The 12,851-nt window shown below is 51.5% G+C and overlaps 2 protein-coding genes across 7 annotated transcripts; one reads left to right on the forward strand and one right to left on the reverse strand.

Annotated features, from left to right (window-relative positions):
* The first annotated feature begins 99 nt into the window (after positions 1-99).
* Positions 100-8,020, forward strand: Gnb3 (G protein subunit beta 3). Of its 3 annotated transcripts, none has more exons than XM_028892363.2 (10): positions 100-1,171; positions 1,371-1,457; positions 1,696-1,734; positions 3,224-3,330; positions 3,409-3,472; positions 3,601-3,763; positions 3,864-3,930; positions 4,028-4,229; positions 6,466-6,682; positions 7,491-8,020. In XM_028892363.2, the coding sequence occupies exons 2-10, from the start codon at positions 1,401-1,403 to the stop codon at positions 7,595-7,597; spliced, it is 1,023 nt and encodes a 340-aa protein (XP_028748196.1). In that variant the 5' UTR covers positions 100-1,171; positions 1,371-1,400; the 3' UTR covers positions 7,598-8,020. The 3 variants fall into 3 exon arrangements, with proteins under 3 accessions (XP_028748196.1, XP_028748197.1, XP_028748198.1); XM_028892364.2 differs by having other exon boundaries at positions 3,409-3,415; XM_028892365.2 differs by lacking the exon at positions 1,371-1,457.
* A 735-nt stretch (positions 8,021-8,755) lies between these two features.
* Cdca3 (cell division cycle associated 3) lies at positions 8,756-12,821 on the reverse strand. 4 transcript variants are annotated; one of them, XM_028892367.2, is made up of 6 exons: positions 12,538-12,821; positions 11,765-11,912; positions 11,082-11,208; positions 9,746-10,039; positions 9,519-9,622; positions 8,756-9,396 (listed from the first exon to the last, which is right to left on the reverse strand). In XM_028892367.2, exons 2-6 carry the CDS (start codon positions 11,882-11,884, stop codon positions 9,235-9,237), a joined length of 807 nt encoding a protein of 268 aa, XP_028748200.1. In that variant the 5' UTR covers positions 11,885-11,912; positions 12,538-12,821; the 3' UTR covers positions 8,756-9,234. The 4 variants fall into 4 exon arrangements, with proteins under 4 accessions (XP_028748200.1, XP_028748199.1, XP_037060038.1 ...); XM_028892366.2 differs by lacking the exon at positions 12,538-12,821 and adding an exon at positions 12,119-12,531; XM_037204143.1 differs by lacking the exon at positions 12,538-12,821 and adding an exon at positions 12,027-12,531.
* Positions 12,822-12,851: the final 30 nt, after the last annotated feature.

Consider the following 12,851-nt stretch of genomic DNA (forward strand, 5'->3'; position numbering starts at 1 on the left):
CCTGGTCTGGTCTAGCTCAGCTTCTGTGGCTGCTGGAGGTGGGGTGGCTAGGGCTGGCCTGGGAGGAGACAGGTGGTGTCTTTGGGCCTCCCAGAGGCGGAGCCATGAGAGCCTGGGATTTGTCAGGGAAATCTCAGCCACCTGCTGTCTCATGCAAATAGACCCATGTGCCCATCACCACCACCACAGCTGCTCCTTGGGTCTCCAACTCTGTCATCTGTCAAGCCCTGTCATCTCTTCCCGAGTATGGGTGAGAGGGTAGCCTGATCCCTCTGGCTCCTACCTTCACAGTCCAGTAAGACCCCAGGAATCATGTGAGAAAGCGTGAAGACAGGACCCCCCTCCCCCAGCCTAGGAGCAGGGTACAGAGTTCCGTTCTCTTTGTAGTCCTTTCTTTGCCCACAAGGCAGGGGCACATCAGCCCAGCTCCCCCCTGGATCAACTCCTCCAACTAGGATCAGGCCCAGGGGCAGCTGGTTGGGGCTGTTGGGGCTTGTCGAGAAAAAGGATTATCCAGATCAGCCCCTTCTAATCTCAGCTTCTGACTGTACCCTCTCCCCCCACAGCCCTCAATGAGGGAACATGGCTTGGGGTGTTGACAACAGGGTCATCCATCGCTCGTCTGTCCTGGCTCCTGGCCTGCTTGCTGAACAGGTCTGCACTGCCAAGATCATGACCACAAGTTAGAGCTAGGGCCTGGGGGTCACTGGAGCTGTGTGTGGCTGCTCTTGTTCTGTTCCTCTCCTCAAACCCAACCAGTAATCCTCACAGCTTTGCTCTGATCTGTGGGCCTCTGATGCTCTTATCTCTGCTGGCAGACTGACCATAGAGTCTCCCCTGTATTCCCCCCTTCTAGTGGCTGGATGGGGGGGGGTTACTGCTCTTCTCTGGCTCACAGGCCTGCTCCCCACCCCTCCAGGCTGGCCCAAGTCTCTGGAAGCCACACACCTCCCTCCCTGGCCTCTCCCCCACCCCCACCAGCTGATTTCATTTGCCTGACGTGGTTGGCGTTGGCCTTACCGTTCCCTGCCAGTTCCCCCCTCCCAGTCGGGGCCAGGCCAGGCCAGCTCCTCTGGCAGCAGAGGGGCAGGTGACAGGCAGGCATCGCAGCTGAGAGAGTCAGGAGGCGCCTGGGAAGCGGAAACCTGGGAGAAGTCCAGCCAGAGCCCAAGTAAGAGGGAGCTGGCCGGCTCTGCCCTCTGGGATTGGGGGCCCACAGGGAGGGCTCAGGCAGGGCTGGGACTGATGCACAGGACCTAGCTCAGGAGGAAGGGGAGCCCCCCATCACTTTTCAGGAGTAGTGTAGGATGTAAAGGACAGCAACGTGGTCTGATGGGGACTCCCCAACACCTATTCCATGTTCCTGGCAGGAGCCAGAACTACCCCTCGACCTGGGCACCATGGGGGAGATGGAGCAGCTGAGGCAGGAAGCGGAGCAGCTCAAGAAGCAGATTGCTGTAACCCCAGAGCCCTCATCCTGGGGACCCCGGAAAACAGAACTCAAGACATGTGGGAGTGTGGCCTGGGAGGGATTGGGGGGTTGGGTTCACTCTTGGGTGATTCAGACACTTTAGATTTGGACCTCACATTTGAGACCACCCCCCAACTGCAGAGCCCCATGCCCACTCATGTGTGCGGTGCATGTGTGTGCCCCCTACCCTACCACAGCCTCCTTGATGCCTGCTTTCCCCGCAGGATGCCAGGAAAGCCTGTGCGGACATCACCCTGGCTGAGGTGAGACTCTACCCCTCTGAAGCAGGACATGAGGGGAGGGGAGGGGACTGAGTGAGTACTTCCTGACCAGCAACACGCTGCTGCCTGAGCTTGTAGCACAGCCTGTCCTTAGAGTGAGGAAAGACATTCATGAATGAATTCAACAAACATCTATTAAGATCTGCTCTGGGTCGGGCATTATACTGGATGCTGAAGACAGAGACACTGGTCTTGTCCCTTTCATCCTTAGCAGTAAGGATGGAGGGGGTGTGCAGGATTTCTCATAGACTTGAATTGACGGTTGTCTAAGACTGCATTTCATCCATTCTAAAATGCTGTTTCTTCAGATTTCTCTAAAATCGAGCTGCATCTGACAATACATGACACCGTGTTAGCCTATTGTTTCTTTCTTGGTGATACACAAAATAATACTGTTTCTTAGAACCGACAGTAAGTACCAAGCCCTGCTGGGCGGCACAAGGCTTGGAATCTAGCTATATGGAAGGCTGAGGCAGGATTGAAAAGTCAAGACATGCCTGGGCTGCAGAGTGCTTTTAAGACCAGCCTGTCTCAAAATAAAAAGTAAAAAGTTGAGCTAGGAAAAAAATTTTAAAAAGAAGACATGAAGTTGAGGCGGGGAGTAGGAGGTGAAGGGTAGATCTGGGAGGAGCTGGCAAGTAGCGGTGAATGTGATCAAAATGCATTGCATGCATGTATGAAATTATCAAATAGTTAATAGAAATACATTTTTAAGAAAGTAAAAAGGGTCTGGGGATATATTTCAGTGGTGGACTTCCGAGCTAGCACAGCTGAGGCCCTCGGTTCAATCCCCAGTACTGGGGGAAGGAAGAAAATAGAATCAATTATATTAAACATGTTCATAAGAGTAAATATCATGAGAAAGGTACTGTGCTAGATGCTTAAATACATAACTTTATATGATTCCCATGGCAACTCTGTAAGATAATAGGCTCATGGAAAGGTGTGATTTGCTGAAGCTGACAAGGTATGACAGACCTAATCTGTGGACTCTGGAGGCTTACCAGCTGGGAGGGAGGCTGGCTGTGGTTGAAGGGGTGGAGAACTGGAATTCAGCAGGGGTAGTCCCGGTGATGGCAATGCCTTGGAACCCATGGGTGTTGGCTATGTGTTACTGTTGTGTGAGGACAGGCACCGACCAGTCTCATGTCACCTGTGTCTCTCTTCCCAAGTTAATGACCAGTGACCTCATACCAACAGCTTGAGACTGACCAAGGTGGGAACATCTCCATACTAGCCATTCCTCCCCCTCAATCTGGAGACACCGTGCCTAACACTTACCTCTGGTGTTGAGCAGCTTGCCAAAAGCTATGCCAGTACCTGTCTACCACAAGAGGCCCGCCCGGTCACTCCAGGCCAGGGACCTCTTTGATGCTGAGGAACCTGCTAAAGTGTCTAGTCCCTAGCAGGAGCTTGCACAGAGCAGGGGATGTGGCAGACACGTGAAACCCGACACTCCTTTCTCTTGCAGCTTGTGTCTAGCCTAGAGGTGGTGGGACGAGTCCAGATGCGGACACGGAGGACATTAAGGGGACACCTGGCCAAGATCTATGCCATGCACTGGGCCACTGACTCTAAGTGAGGATTCGAAGGGGTCTAAAAGGGAGGGAGAGGCAGGGAAAAGAGGTAAGGATGACATAGATGCCCTTTCTCCAGGCTGCTGGTAAGTGCCTCGCAGGATGGGAAGCTGATCGTGTGGGACACTTACACCACTAACAAGGTATCAGCCCTTTCTATGACCATCCTCCAGGAAGGACCCTCCATCCTTCCTAGGGTTGCCACGCCCAATCTCTGTCCTGTTCACCTGAAGCTCAGGTTCTGCCTGCCCCAAATCTACCCTCTCTGCAGGTACATGCCATTCCACTGCGTTCCTCCTGGGTCATGACCTGTGCCTATGCACCATCAGGGAACTTTGTGGCATGTGGGGGGCTGGACAACATGTGTTCCATCTACAGCCTCAAATCCCGTGAGGGCAATGTTAAGGTCAGCCGGGAACTCTCGGCTCACACAGGTGAGAGGCCTCCTCTTTTCCTATGTAGGGGTCATGGAAGTCCAGGCCCCTGGCCAGTTATGACCCTGAGCCAGGGCACTGTCCTTCTAACCACCTCTAGGTTATCTCTCCTGTTGCCGCTTCCTGGATGACAACAACATTGTGACCAGCTCTGGGGACACCACGTGGTAAGGGTTGAATGCCATGGGTGCAGAGAATTGGAAGGTCGTCCTGTCCTGGGCAACTGTGACATTTCTCTGTGATGGGCTCCTTTTCTCCTGGCAGTGCCTTGTGGGACATTGAGACGGGACAGCAGAAGACGGTGTTTGTGGGGCACACTGGAGACTGTATGAGCCTGGCTGTATCTCCAGACTACAAACTGTTCATTTCGGGAGCTTGTGATGCCAGCGCAAAGCTCTGGGACGTGAGGGAAGGGACCTGCCGCCAGACTTTCACTGGCCATGAATCAGACATCAATGCGATCTGTGTGAGTGTCTCCTCATGTGTGCCCTTCAGGAACTCCCTTAAACCCTAACACACATCTCTGACCCACTTCCACAGCACCCCTAAGCCCTTTCCTTAGTATTTTTAAAAATAATTTTACCTTTATAGGAGTTTTAAAACCAATGACAAGAAATCCCATGTCTGCTTCACCCAGATTCACTGTGAACATTTTGCCACATTTGCTTACCGTTGTCTCTAAACACACATGAGCACACACTCACTCACACTTGGATCCTCCCCTGTTCTCTGTGTGTCTGGTGTGAAGCACTGGAGACCCAACTCAGATCTTTCCACATGCAAGACAAATGCCCTATCAGCAAGCTGCACTCTAGGGCCTTATTCCCAGCTCCTTTGAGAGTATGTTACACATATCATGGCTCTGTGCCCCTTAAATACTTCTTAGAGGGCAGAAGAGGGTGTTGGATTCCCTGGAACTGCTTCGTCAGTTATGAGCTGTCATGTATGTGGGTGCTGGGACCCAACGGAACTTGGGTCCTCTGCAAGAGCAAGTGTTCTTAGTTGCTAAGCCATCTTTTCAGCCCTAAGTAACAAGTTAAAAAAAAAAAAAATCCCCCTTAAGACAAGGAAGGTCTCATTATATAGCTCTAGCTAGGTTGGATTTGCTATGTAGACCAGGCTGGTCTCACACTCAGAGATCTGTCAGCCTCTACCTCCCAAGGGCTGGGATTAAAGGCGTGTGCCACCATGACATGCCCAATTTTTAATTTTTTTAAAAATTATCTTGAGTGTGTATAGTGCATGTGTGGGACTAGTCAGAAAACAGATTTGAGGAGTCTGTTCTTTCCTTCTACTGTGGGTTCTGGGGATCAACCTCAGGTCATCAGGCATCAGGCTTGTGTAGCAAGTCCTTTTACCCAACTGAGCCCTCTAGCCACCTCCAAATGTTAAATTAACTTTTTACTTTCCTTTCCTTTTTTTTTTTTTTTTTTTTTTTTTTTGAGTCAGGGTCTCTCTGTGTATCTCTGGCTGTCTTAGAACTTACTCTGTAGACCAGGCTGGCCTTGAACATACAGAGATAGCCTGCCTCTGCCTCCCCAGTGCTGGGATTAAAGGCCTGTGCCACCACGCCCATCCTACACATTTTATTTTTATCATGCTGGAGAATGAACCAAGGTTAGGCCTAGTGAGCCGTATATCCAGGCCTTTCTTTCAGCTTTTGAGACTGGGTTGGCAATGCTTTACCAGAGGCCACTTTATAACTCAGGCAGGCCTCAGGCTTACCATCTCCTCCCTCAGCCTTCAGAGTTCTAGGAACTCAACTTATATTTCTTGACAGTCTCACCCTAGAACCCAGGCTAGCATTGAACTTGAGGCAATTCTCCTGCCTCAGCCTCCCAAGTGCTAAGATTACAGGTATAAGTGGCCATTCCCAGCTACAGTGTAAGTTTTATGTGTATGAGTGTTTTGTCTGCATGTATGTCTGTACACCACATACATGCCTGACACCTGTGGAGGTAAGGTGTCAGGTCCTCTGGAACTGGAGTTACAGATGGTTGTGAGCCACCATGTAGGTGTTGGGAAATGAACCTGGTCCTCTGCAAGAGCAATCAGTGCTCTTAACTCCTGAGCTACCTCTCCAGCCCAGTATAATTTGTAAAATCCAGGAAATTCAACATTTACAGAATACTGTAGCTCATACTCAAATTTAACCAGTTATCTCATAAATGTCCTTATTAGCAATGTTTTTCTACCCAGAACCTATCCAGAAACATGCATATCCTTGCCATGTCTTTTGTTTCTAGACTGGAACCATTTTTCTACTTTTCTGGGGTCTGTGGTATTACATCTTCTTGATAAGGGCACACCGGTTTTCTATAACTTCCCTCCAATATACCTGCTGTTCTTCATGATGACCCTCAGGTTATGTGCTTGGACCTCATGCTGTCCTCACACACCCTAGTGCCTAGGATCATCATAGAAGTCTGGTCTTCTAGTTGTGTGACCCAGGGGACCCTTGGCGCTCTTGCCTGCGACACGGCCATGACGCCTGTCTACAGCGCTGGAGTCAAGGGCAGAGGAAGCCACAAGAACACAGCGGTGAACAGCTATGCTGTACTGGCTGCCTCACCCTACCGAGAACCGGACAGGCAGAGGTTCTTCTGAGAGAAGTAGCTCGCGCTCCCCTGGAAACCAGGACGCAGGCAGGCAGGCAAGGCCGCCCCAGGTGAGCCCTGACCACCTCTTACCTGTATTCTCAGTTCTTTCCCAATGGAGAGGCCATCTGCACTGGCTCAGATGATGCCTCCTGCCGTCTGTTTGACCTGAGGGCAGACCAGGAACTGACTGCCTATTCCCATGAGAGCATTATCTGCGGCATCACATCAGTAGCCTTCTCGCTCAGTGGTCGCCTGCTCTTCGCAGGCTATGATGACTTCAACTGCAATGTCTGGGACTCTATGAAGTGTGAGCGTGTAGGTAAGGGTCTGGCCCAGACTCCCCAGCCCTCCTTCCTTCCCTCCCAGGTTCTTCATGGGGACCCCTTACTGTTGTTTCCTAACTGTTGCCTAACTGGCGCCTTGGAAACCAGCACCCTTTGCTTCTGAAACTGAGACCATATTCCCCAAATGCAAAGTGCTCTTTGCAGCCCTTCCTCTGCCTAGTGCCATGCCTGCTCCTTCTGGCCACCCCAAACCAGTGTATCTTAAATGCCCAGTCCTTTGGGGACCTGAGCTTCCAGGGCCATACACTTAAGGGACAGCCTCAGGGAGGTGTGAATGAGAGTAGGCTAAGGGTCCTTGGCGTAGCCTAGGGGTTTGTCTAGGATTGGCATAGTCTAGAGTGGAAAGAGAATCCGATTTCCATCAGGAGAGACCAAGAGACAAATGAAAATAAGACACACCTCAGAATCAGGCTCCAAAGCCTATCCAGTTGATTACTTTTTGAGTTTATATTATACATGTCACTTTTCTGGGCCTTGCTTTAAAAAAACAAAAACAAAAACCTAGAAACAAAGGACCACTTCCTCGGGCCCATCCAAGTGACCCTGGCCTTCCTCACAGCATACTGACATTCCTAACAGTTCACCCTCCCCCCACCAGGGACTCAAATTCTGGACCAAGGAATTGGACCTGATGATAAATCCCTTTCCTCAGGGCTAATTCTCCTTCAGTTCCTTAGTCTCCATCAGGGCAGAGTCTAGCCTCCCCAGGCTGGGGCTTCAGTACATCATGGGCCCTCCTCACACACCGGGGAAAGGAGGCTGACTTTTCCCTCTCTTCCTCAGGCATACTCTCTGGCCATGACAACAGAGTCAGCTGCCTGGGGGTCACAGCTGATGGCATGGCTGTGGCCACTGGTTCCTGGGACAGCTTCCTCAAAATCTGGAACTAAGGAGGCTAGAGGAAGAGAGGCGGGAAGCCATGAAGATTCTCAGCTGCTTCCTCCTATCCCCATCCCTTTAGGGTCAGTCTTCGATAGCCCAGGGGCCATTCCCAGTCAACTTCCTGTGGAGAGCAGTAGGGATTATGGGAGTGTGCCTTTGGAAGCATCAGGGACACAAGGGCAAAGAACTGCCCCCCTTCCTCCTGTGGCCCCCCCTTTCCACAGTCCTCACAGCTTCCCTTAATAAACAAGAACAGACCCTCCCTCAGCCCCTGGAGTCCTCCTGAGCTACCAGCAGCCTTTGCCCAGACCTGGAACGGCCAGGGTCCTCAGCTCATGATTCCGGGATGTCACTACTAGTCTCCTGGCCCTGCATACTTTCTACCCTTTCCTCCCCTCTAGTATTACCTAATAAAATGTAGCATCCTGTGATGCCAGCTTCCACCCTCTTTGTGCTACAAGAAGACCTAGGTCCTGTTAACGGGCAACAAGATATTACAGGTACTAGGATGAAGGCTGCGTACTAGGTAGACTGTGGGCAGGAAAAAGGATCACGCAGAAGCCGAGGTTTCCTGAAGAGGCTGAGTGGCCGGGAGGCACACAGCAGCTGGTTACAGATCACAGTCATGTGTGCATGCCTGCATAAGAGTTGATATAAAGGCCTTGGAGGCCATTAAAGAGTTCCAAGTGGGGCACTACCATGATCATTAAGCTTGTCAGGCAGACTGCTCTGCCAACAGTTTAGGGTGCTGAAATGGAGAGACTGGCCCTCTAGAGGTAAGATGTGAGGCAGGCGGTAAGAAATGCAAGGATGACAGGACCGGGCTGAGTGTGAGGCTCAGTAACGGAGCATTTGCCTAACACGAGCAAAGCTCTGCTCTGGGTCAGTCTCTCTCTCTCTCTCTCTCTCTCTCTCTCTCTCTCTCTCTCTCTCTCTCTCTCTCTCTCACACACACACACACACACACACACACACACACACTGACAAAACAGGAGAAGAGATTAAAAACATAGAATCACCAAGACCTAGTGACCATACTCACACATAAGTCATTCTAAACAGAAGAATTCAATATGATGACCGAGGCCAAGATTAATGTTCGGGCAGGAAGGTGGGTGATGGCCCTTCCTATCCACAAGGGTAGGGAATAGGCAATGAGGAAAAGCTTTAGGGAAAGATCATACATTTTATTTTAAGGGAACTAATGTTGAGTGCTTATGTGGCAGCTGAATAAAAGTTAGGGTGAGAGAGGGACCTGAAAGTTCTCAAAAGCAGGTAATAGCTAAGCCCAAACAAAAGGGGAAGAGGAGAGAGGGGCCAAGGCAAACCCTTGGGGAACATCAAAACGTACAGCATAGAAAAGAGACTCAGAAGTGACAGCAGAGAGATAAACCCGGGGCCCACAGACCCCCGGGCTGCCATTCTCCACACAAAAGATCCAGTGCAGCTTTGTCTAATTTCCTAAAGCATTATTTAAAATCATCTCCTTTACTGTACAAGAAACACACAAAACAAAACAAAAAAGGTCCAAGCACCAGAGGTGGTAGCCTGGGAGGAACCAGAAAACAAGACTTTCCTCAGTGCCCTTGGGGAAGGGGTGAAGAACACAGACTATCACCAGGATCTGGGTGAACCCAACATGGACCTAGCTCTCCATCAAAGCAAAATGCTGATTTTCCTTGTCATGGTCCTGGCTTTGCTCCCATGCTCCTCCTCCTCCTCCAGTTTTCAGAAATCTTCCAGTTCCAAGAACGACTCCTTCCTTTAGGTCCTTAACATTTTCACTTAGAGGAGAAGGCCGCTTACCCTGCAAAAGGCGGTATGTGAGCCGAGTGGCCGGAGGGACGTTAAGGAGGTAAGAGCTGGGGAAAGGGTCTCCCACTATAATGATGGATACTCTTGGTGAATTTTCACCCTCTCTTTCTTTACCTGCCGTAAGGTCAGAGTCCCAGGGGAGTTGTCATCCTGCAGGATGGTGAGAGGAGATCTCCCAAGCACCTTGCTGTTTGCTTTCCGTCTAGTGCGCTTAGAACCTAGGGGAAGAAAGGTTTTGTCAAAGGAAGGACTCAGAATGGAGGCTTAGTTTATTCTTCCTACATTAGCCCAGGACATGATCCCAGCTTCTCTTCCCTCCATCTTGCTCTTCAATTTTGTACCTGAAGACTGGGGAGTCTCAGGATCTCTTGAGGGCTTCTCCAAGTTCTGGCTGGCAATTATGGTTTCTGTGGATTGTTTAGCCTCCTCCTTGGTAAACTCCTGTTTGGAGGGGAGTTCAGTCTGGCTCCAAGGCAGCAACTGGTCCTCAAGGGATAACTGAGTATCCAAAGGCAGGTCCAGTTCAGAAGACAGAGGTGTTTGCTGGGGCAGAGGAAGCTCTGGTGGGGAAATGGATCTGGAGGCTTCAGTCTCAAACACCTCACTCAGCTCTTTCACCAGTGGACTCTGAGGGTCTGGAGGGAAGAAGGGAAACAAGCCGTGGTCTTCTGATACGAACCAAAGAGGAGAAGAGAGAGGAGCATCGGGACTCATGTTCAGATGGGGAGGGGGTGAGGAGAGTGAAACCGAGGGGGAGAAAACAAGCTGTGGAGAAGACTGAGAGGAGAGCTCGCTCGGGGTGCAGCTCAGTGGCAGAGTGTGAACACAGGAGGAGGACTGGGCCCCTGGGGGGTGGCGCGCGCCTTTAGGCCCAGCACTTGGGAGGCAGAGGCAGGTGGGTCTCAGTGAGTTCAAGGTCAGCCTGCTCTACAGAGTGAGTTCCAGGACAGCCAGGACTGTTACACAGAGAAACCCTGTCACAAAAAGTCAACCCCCCCCCAAAAAAAAAAACCAAACAAACAAAAAACCTGGGCTTCACCCAGCTGGGCTAGGGGAGCTGGGCATGGAAATACATGCCTGTAATTCTAGCACTCACAATGCTAAAGTAGGACTGCCTCAAATTCCTGACCAGCCAGGGCTACAATGTGAGACCTCGCCAAAAAAAAAAAAAAAAAAGCTGGGCAGTGGTGGTGCACACCTTTGGTCCCGGTACTCGGAGGCAGAGGTTGTTGGAGCTCTATGATTTCGAGGCCAGCCTGGTCTACAAAGTGAGTTCCAGGACAACCAGGGCTGTTACACAGAGAAACCCTGTCTTTGAGAAGGAAAAAAAAAAAAAAAAGAAAAAAAAAAAAAAAAGGCCAGCTTAGTGGATAAAGGAGCGTGTTGCCAAGCCTGATGACCTGAACTGAATCCCTAGAAGCTCCATGGCAGAGGGGGAGCACTGACTCCCTAAAGTTGGCCTCTGACCGTCACACATTAACTGTGCCAGGTGTGTGTCCACACACATAAAATAAATGTAAAAAAAATTTCCTTTTAAGGGAGAGGGGTCCGAAATGGGAGGCTGGAGCCCCAGAGCCCCAAAAGCAGCAAATAAAAAACAGTCAAACGGAAATGGTTTGATGCCACCCTAGACAGGTGTCAGCTCCGTCAGCCCCCCTGGACCCATCCATCACTTACCTGCACCACCTATCTTCATGGGCGTCCGTGCAATACCAAGAGTAGGAGAGCGGGGGTCTGGGTCTTGAGCTTGTTTGGGACTGTTCAGCTGTTCTGTCGGTAGGCTTGGCTGTGGAGAGCTCTCCACCTGTCAATACCGTAAGTTAGCACAAGTCTGGGCCCTGGTCTCTGTTTCCTCCCCATATTCCCGGTCAGAACTGCTAATGCCCATGGATATGCAGCCTGCCAGGTGCACATTAAGAATGCGTAAAGTTGCTAGGCATGGTAGTGGCACACGCCTTTTATCCCAGGATTTGGAAGGTAGGTCGGATCTCTGGGAGTTTGAGGCTAGCCTGGTCTACATGGTGAGTCCCAAACTAGCCAGGGCTTCACAGTGAGACTCTGTGTAAACAAAACACTGTGTAAACAAAACAAAACAAAACACCAGAAAGTCAGTTAATGAAAAAGAGACCATGAATCTGAAAGACAGCAAGGAGGGATATATGGGAGGGTTTGGAGGGAGGAAAGGGAAGACAGAAATGATATTGTATCAGAACCTAAAAAAAAAAAAAACAAAAGATAATAATAAGGTGCACAAGTAAGGTTCCAGTGGCAGCGGGACAAGGACTCGCACAGAAACCAGCTAGCCAGAGGCCTACCAATCAGGACTGCTTCTCTGCATTCCCCACCCCAGGCCCGCGTACCTGAATAGGGGTGCGCTGGATACCAGCACTGGGTGAACGTGGGTCCGCTACCCGGGCCAGATGCTTGTTGTGTGGCAGAGGCCGCGCTGGAGTGCCTGAGATGCTCTGAGTAGAACCCATCTCCACTAGGGGTGGCGACGGGGCCCGGCTGTGCAGATGCAGAGGAAGAGACGCCCGTCAGGAGCGACTCGGGTCGGACCCCGGACCCACCCGATCCTCCCAGTTTCCAGCAGAGGAACCTCAGGCTCCGTGGCCCAGAGACCTCTGACGGGGATAAGGGGCGGAACTTTCCAGCGGCGCATTCAGGTCTGCGGGGGCCTCGGAAGTGCCCACTAATTTATCCGCATCACTTACGGGGGCCCCAGGCCGACCTCTGGGAGACCACCACCAGCTCGAGCCACAACTCCCCAAGCCCGGAGTTTCAAACTTCCCGCCACGCCCCTGCCTCAACCCTATTGGCTGGGCCGAAGCAGACTCTCATAGGCCAGTGTGGGAAACGCGCCCTCCAGACCAGAAGGCCATTGGTCTAGAGGATGTCAATCATGAGGACTGGCCAATGGGCCGAGGACCAGCTTGCCCTGGGGTGGTGCCTCGGCGAGCCGGTGACTTTTGTTCAGTATCGGCGTGAGACCTTGAGCGCGGCTCGGCTTTTCGGTTTTAGTAAAATAGGACGGGTATGACGCTGTGCGCACAAAACTGGCTGGAGGCGGAGTTAGGACGGTTCGCCTAAGGCGAGACAGCAATCCTTATTGGTTGACGAAGTTATCACTCACGTCTCTCAAAGTCCGCCCCATTGGCTACTGCTTTTCAAATACCAAGAAGACAAGTGGCCGTCTGCTTTCCGATTGGACGAGCCCCTGACGACGTTTCAGTAACTCATGGGTTTAAACAACCCCCAGTTTGTGCATCTTCACGTAAAGCACTCTCCTCGAGTCCTTGAATCAGAGGCGCCTCCACCAGCGCGCCTGCCCTGGAAGAGCGCGATTGGTCCTTTCGGCCATCAGTTGTGCCAGGAGAGCTTTTCATTGGTGTTCGCTGAGTGGGGCGGGGGGCGGAGCACCGGGCGGCAGGCTGAGTCCAACTGCCG

Source organism: Peromyscus leucopus, chromosome 3 (genome assembly GCF_004664715.2).
Source record: "Peromyscus leucopus breed LL Stock chromosome 3, UCI_PerLeu_2.1, whole genome shotgun sequence".
Lineage (NCBI taxonomy): Eukaryota > Metazoa > Chordata > Mammalia > Rodentia > Cricetidae > Peromyscus > Peromyscus leucopus.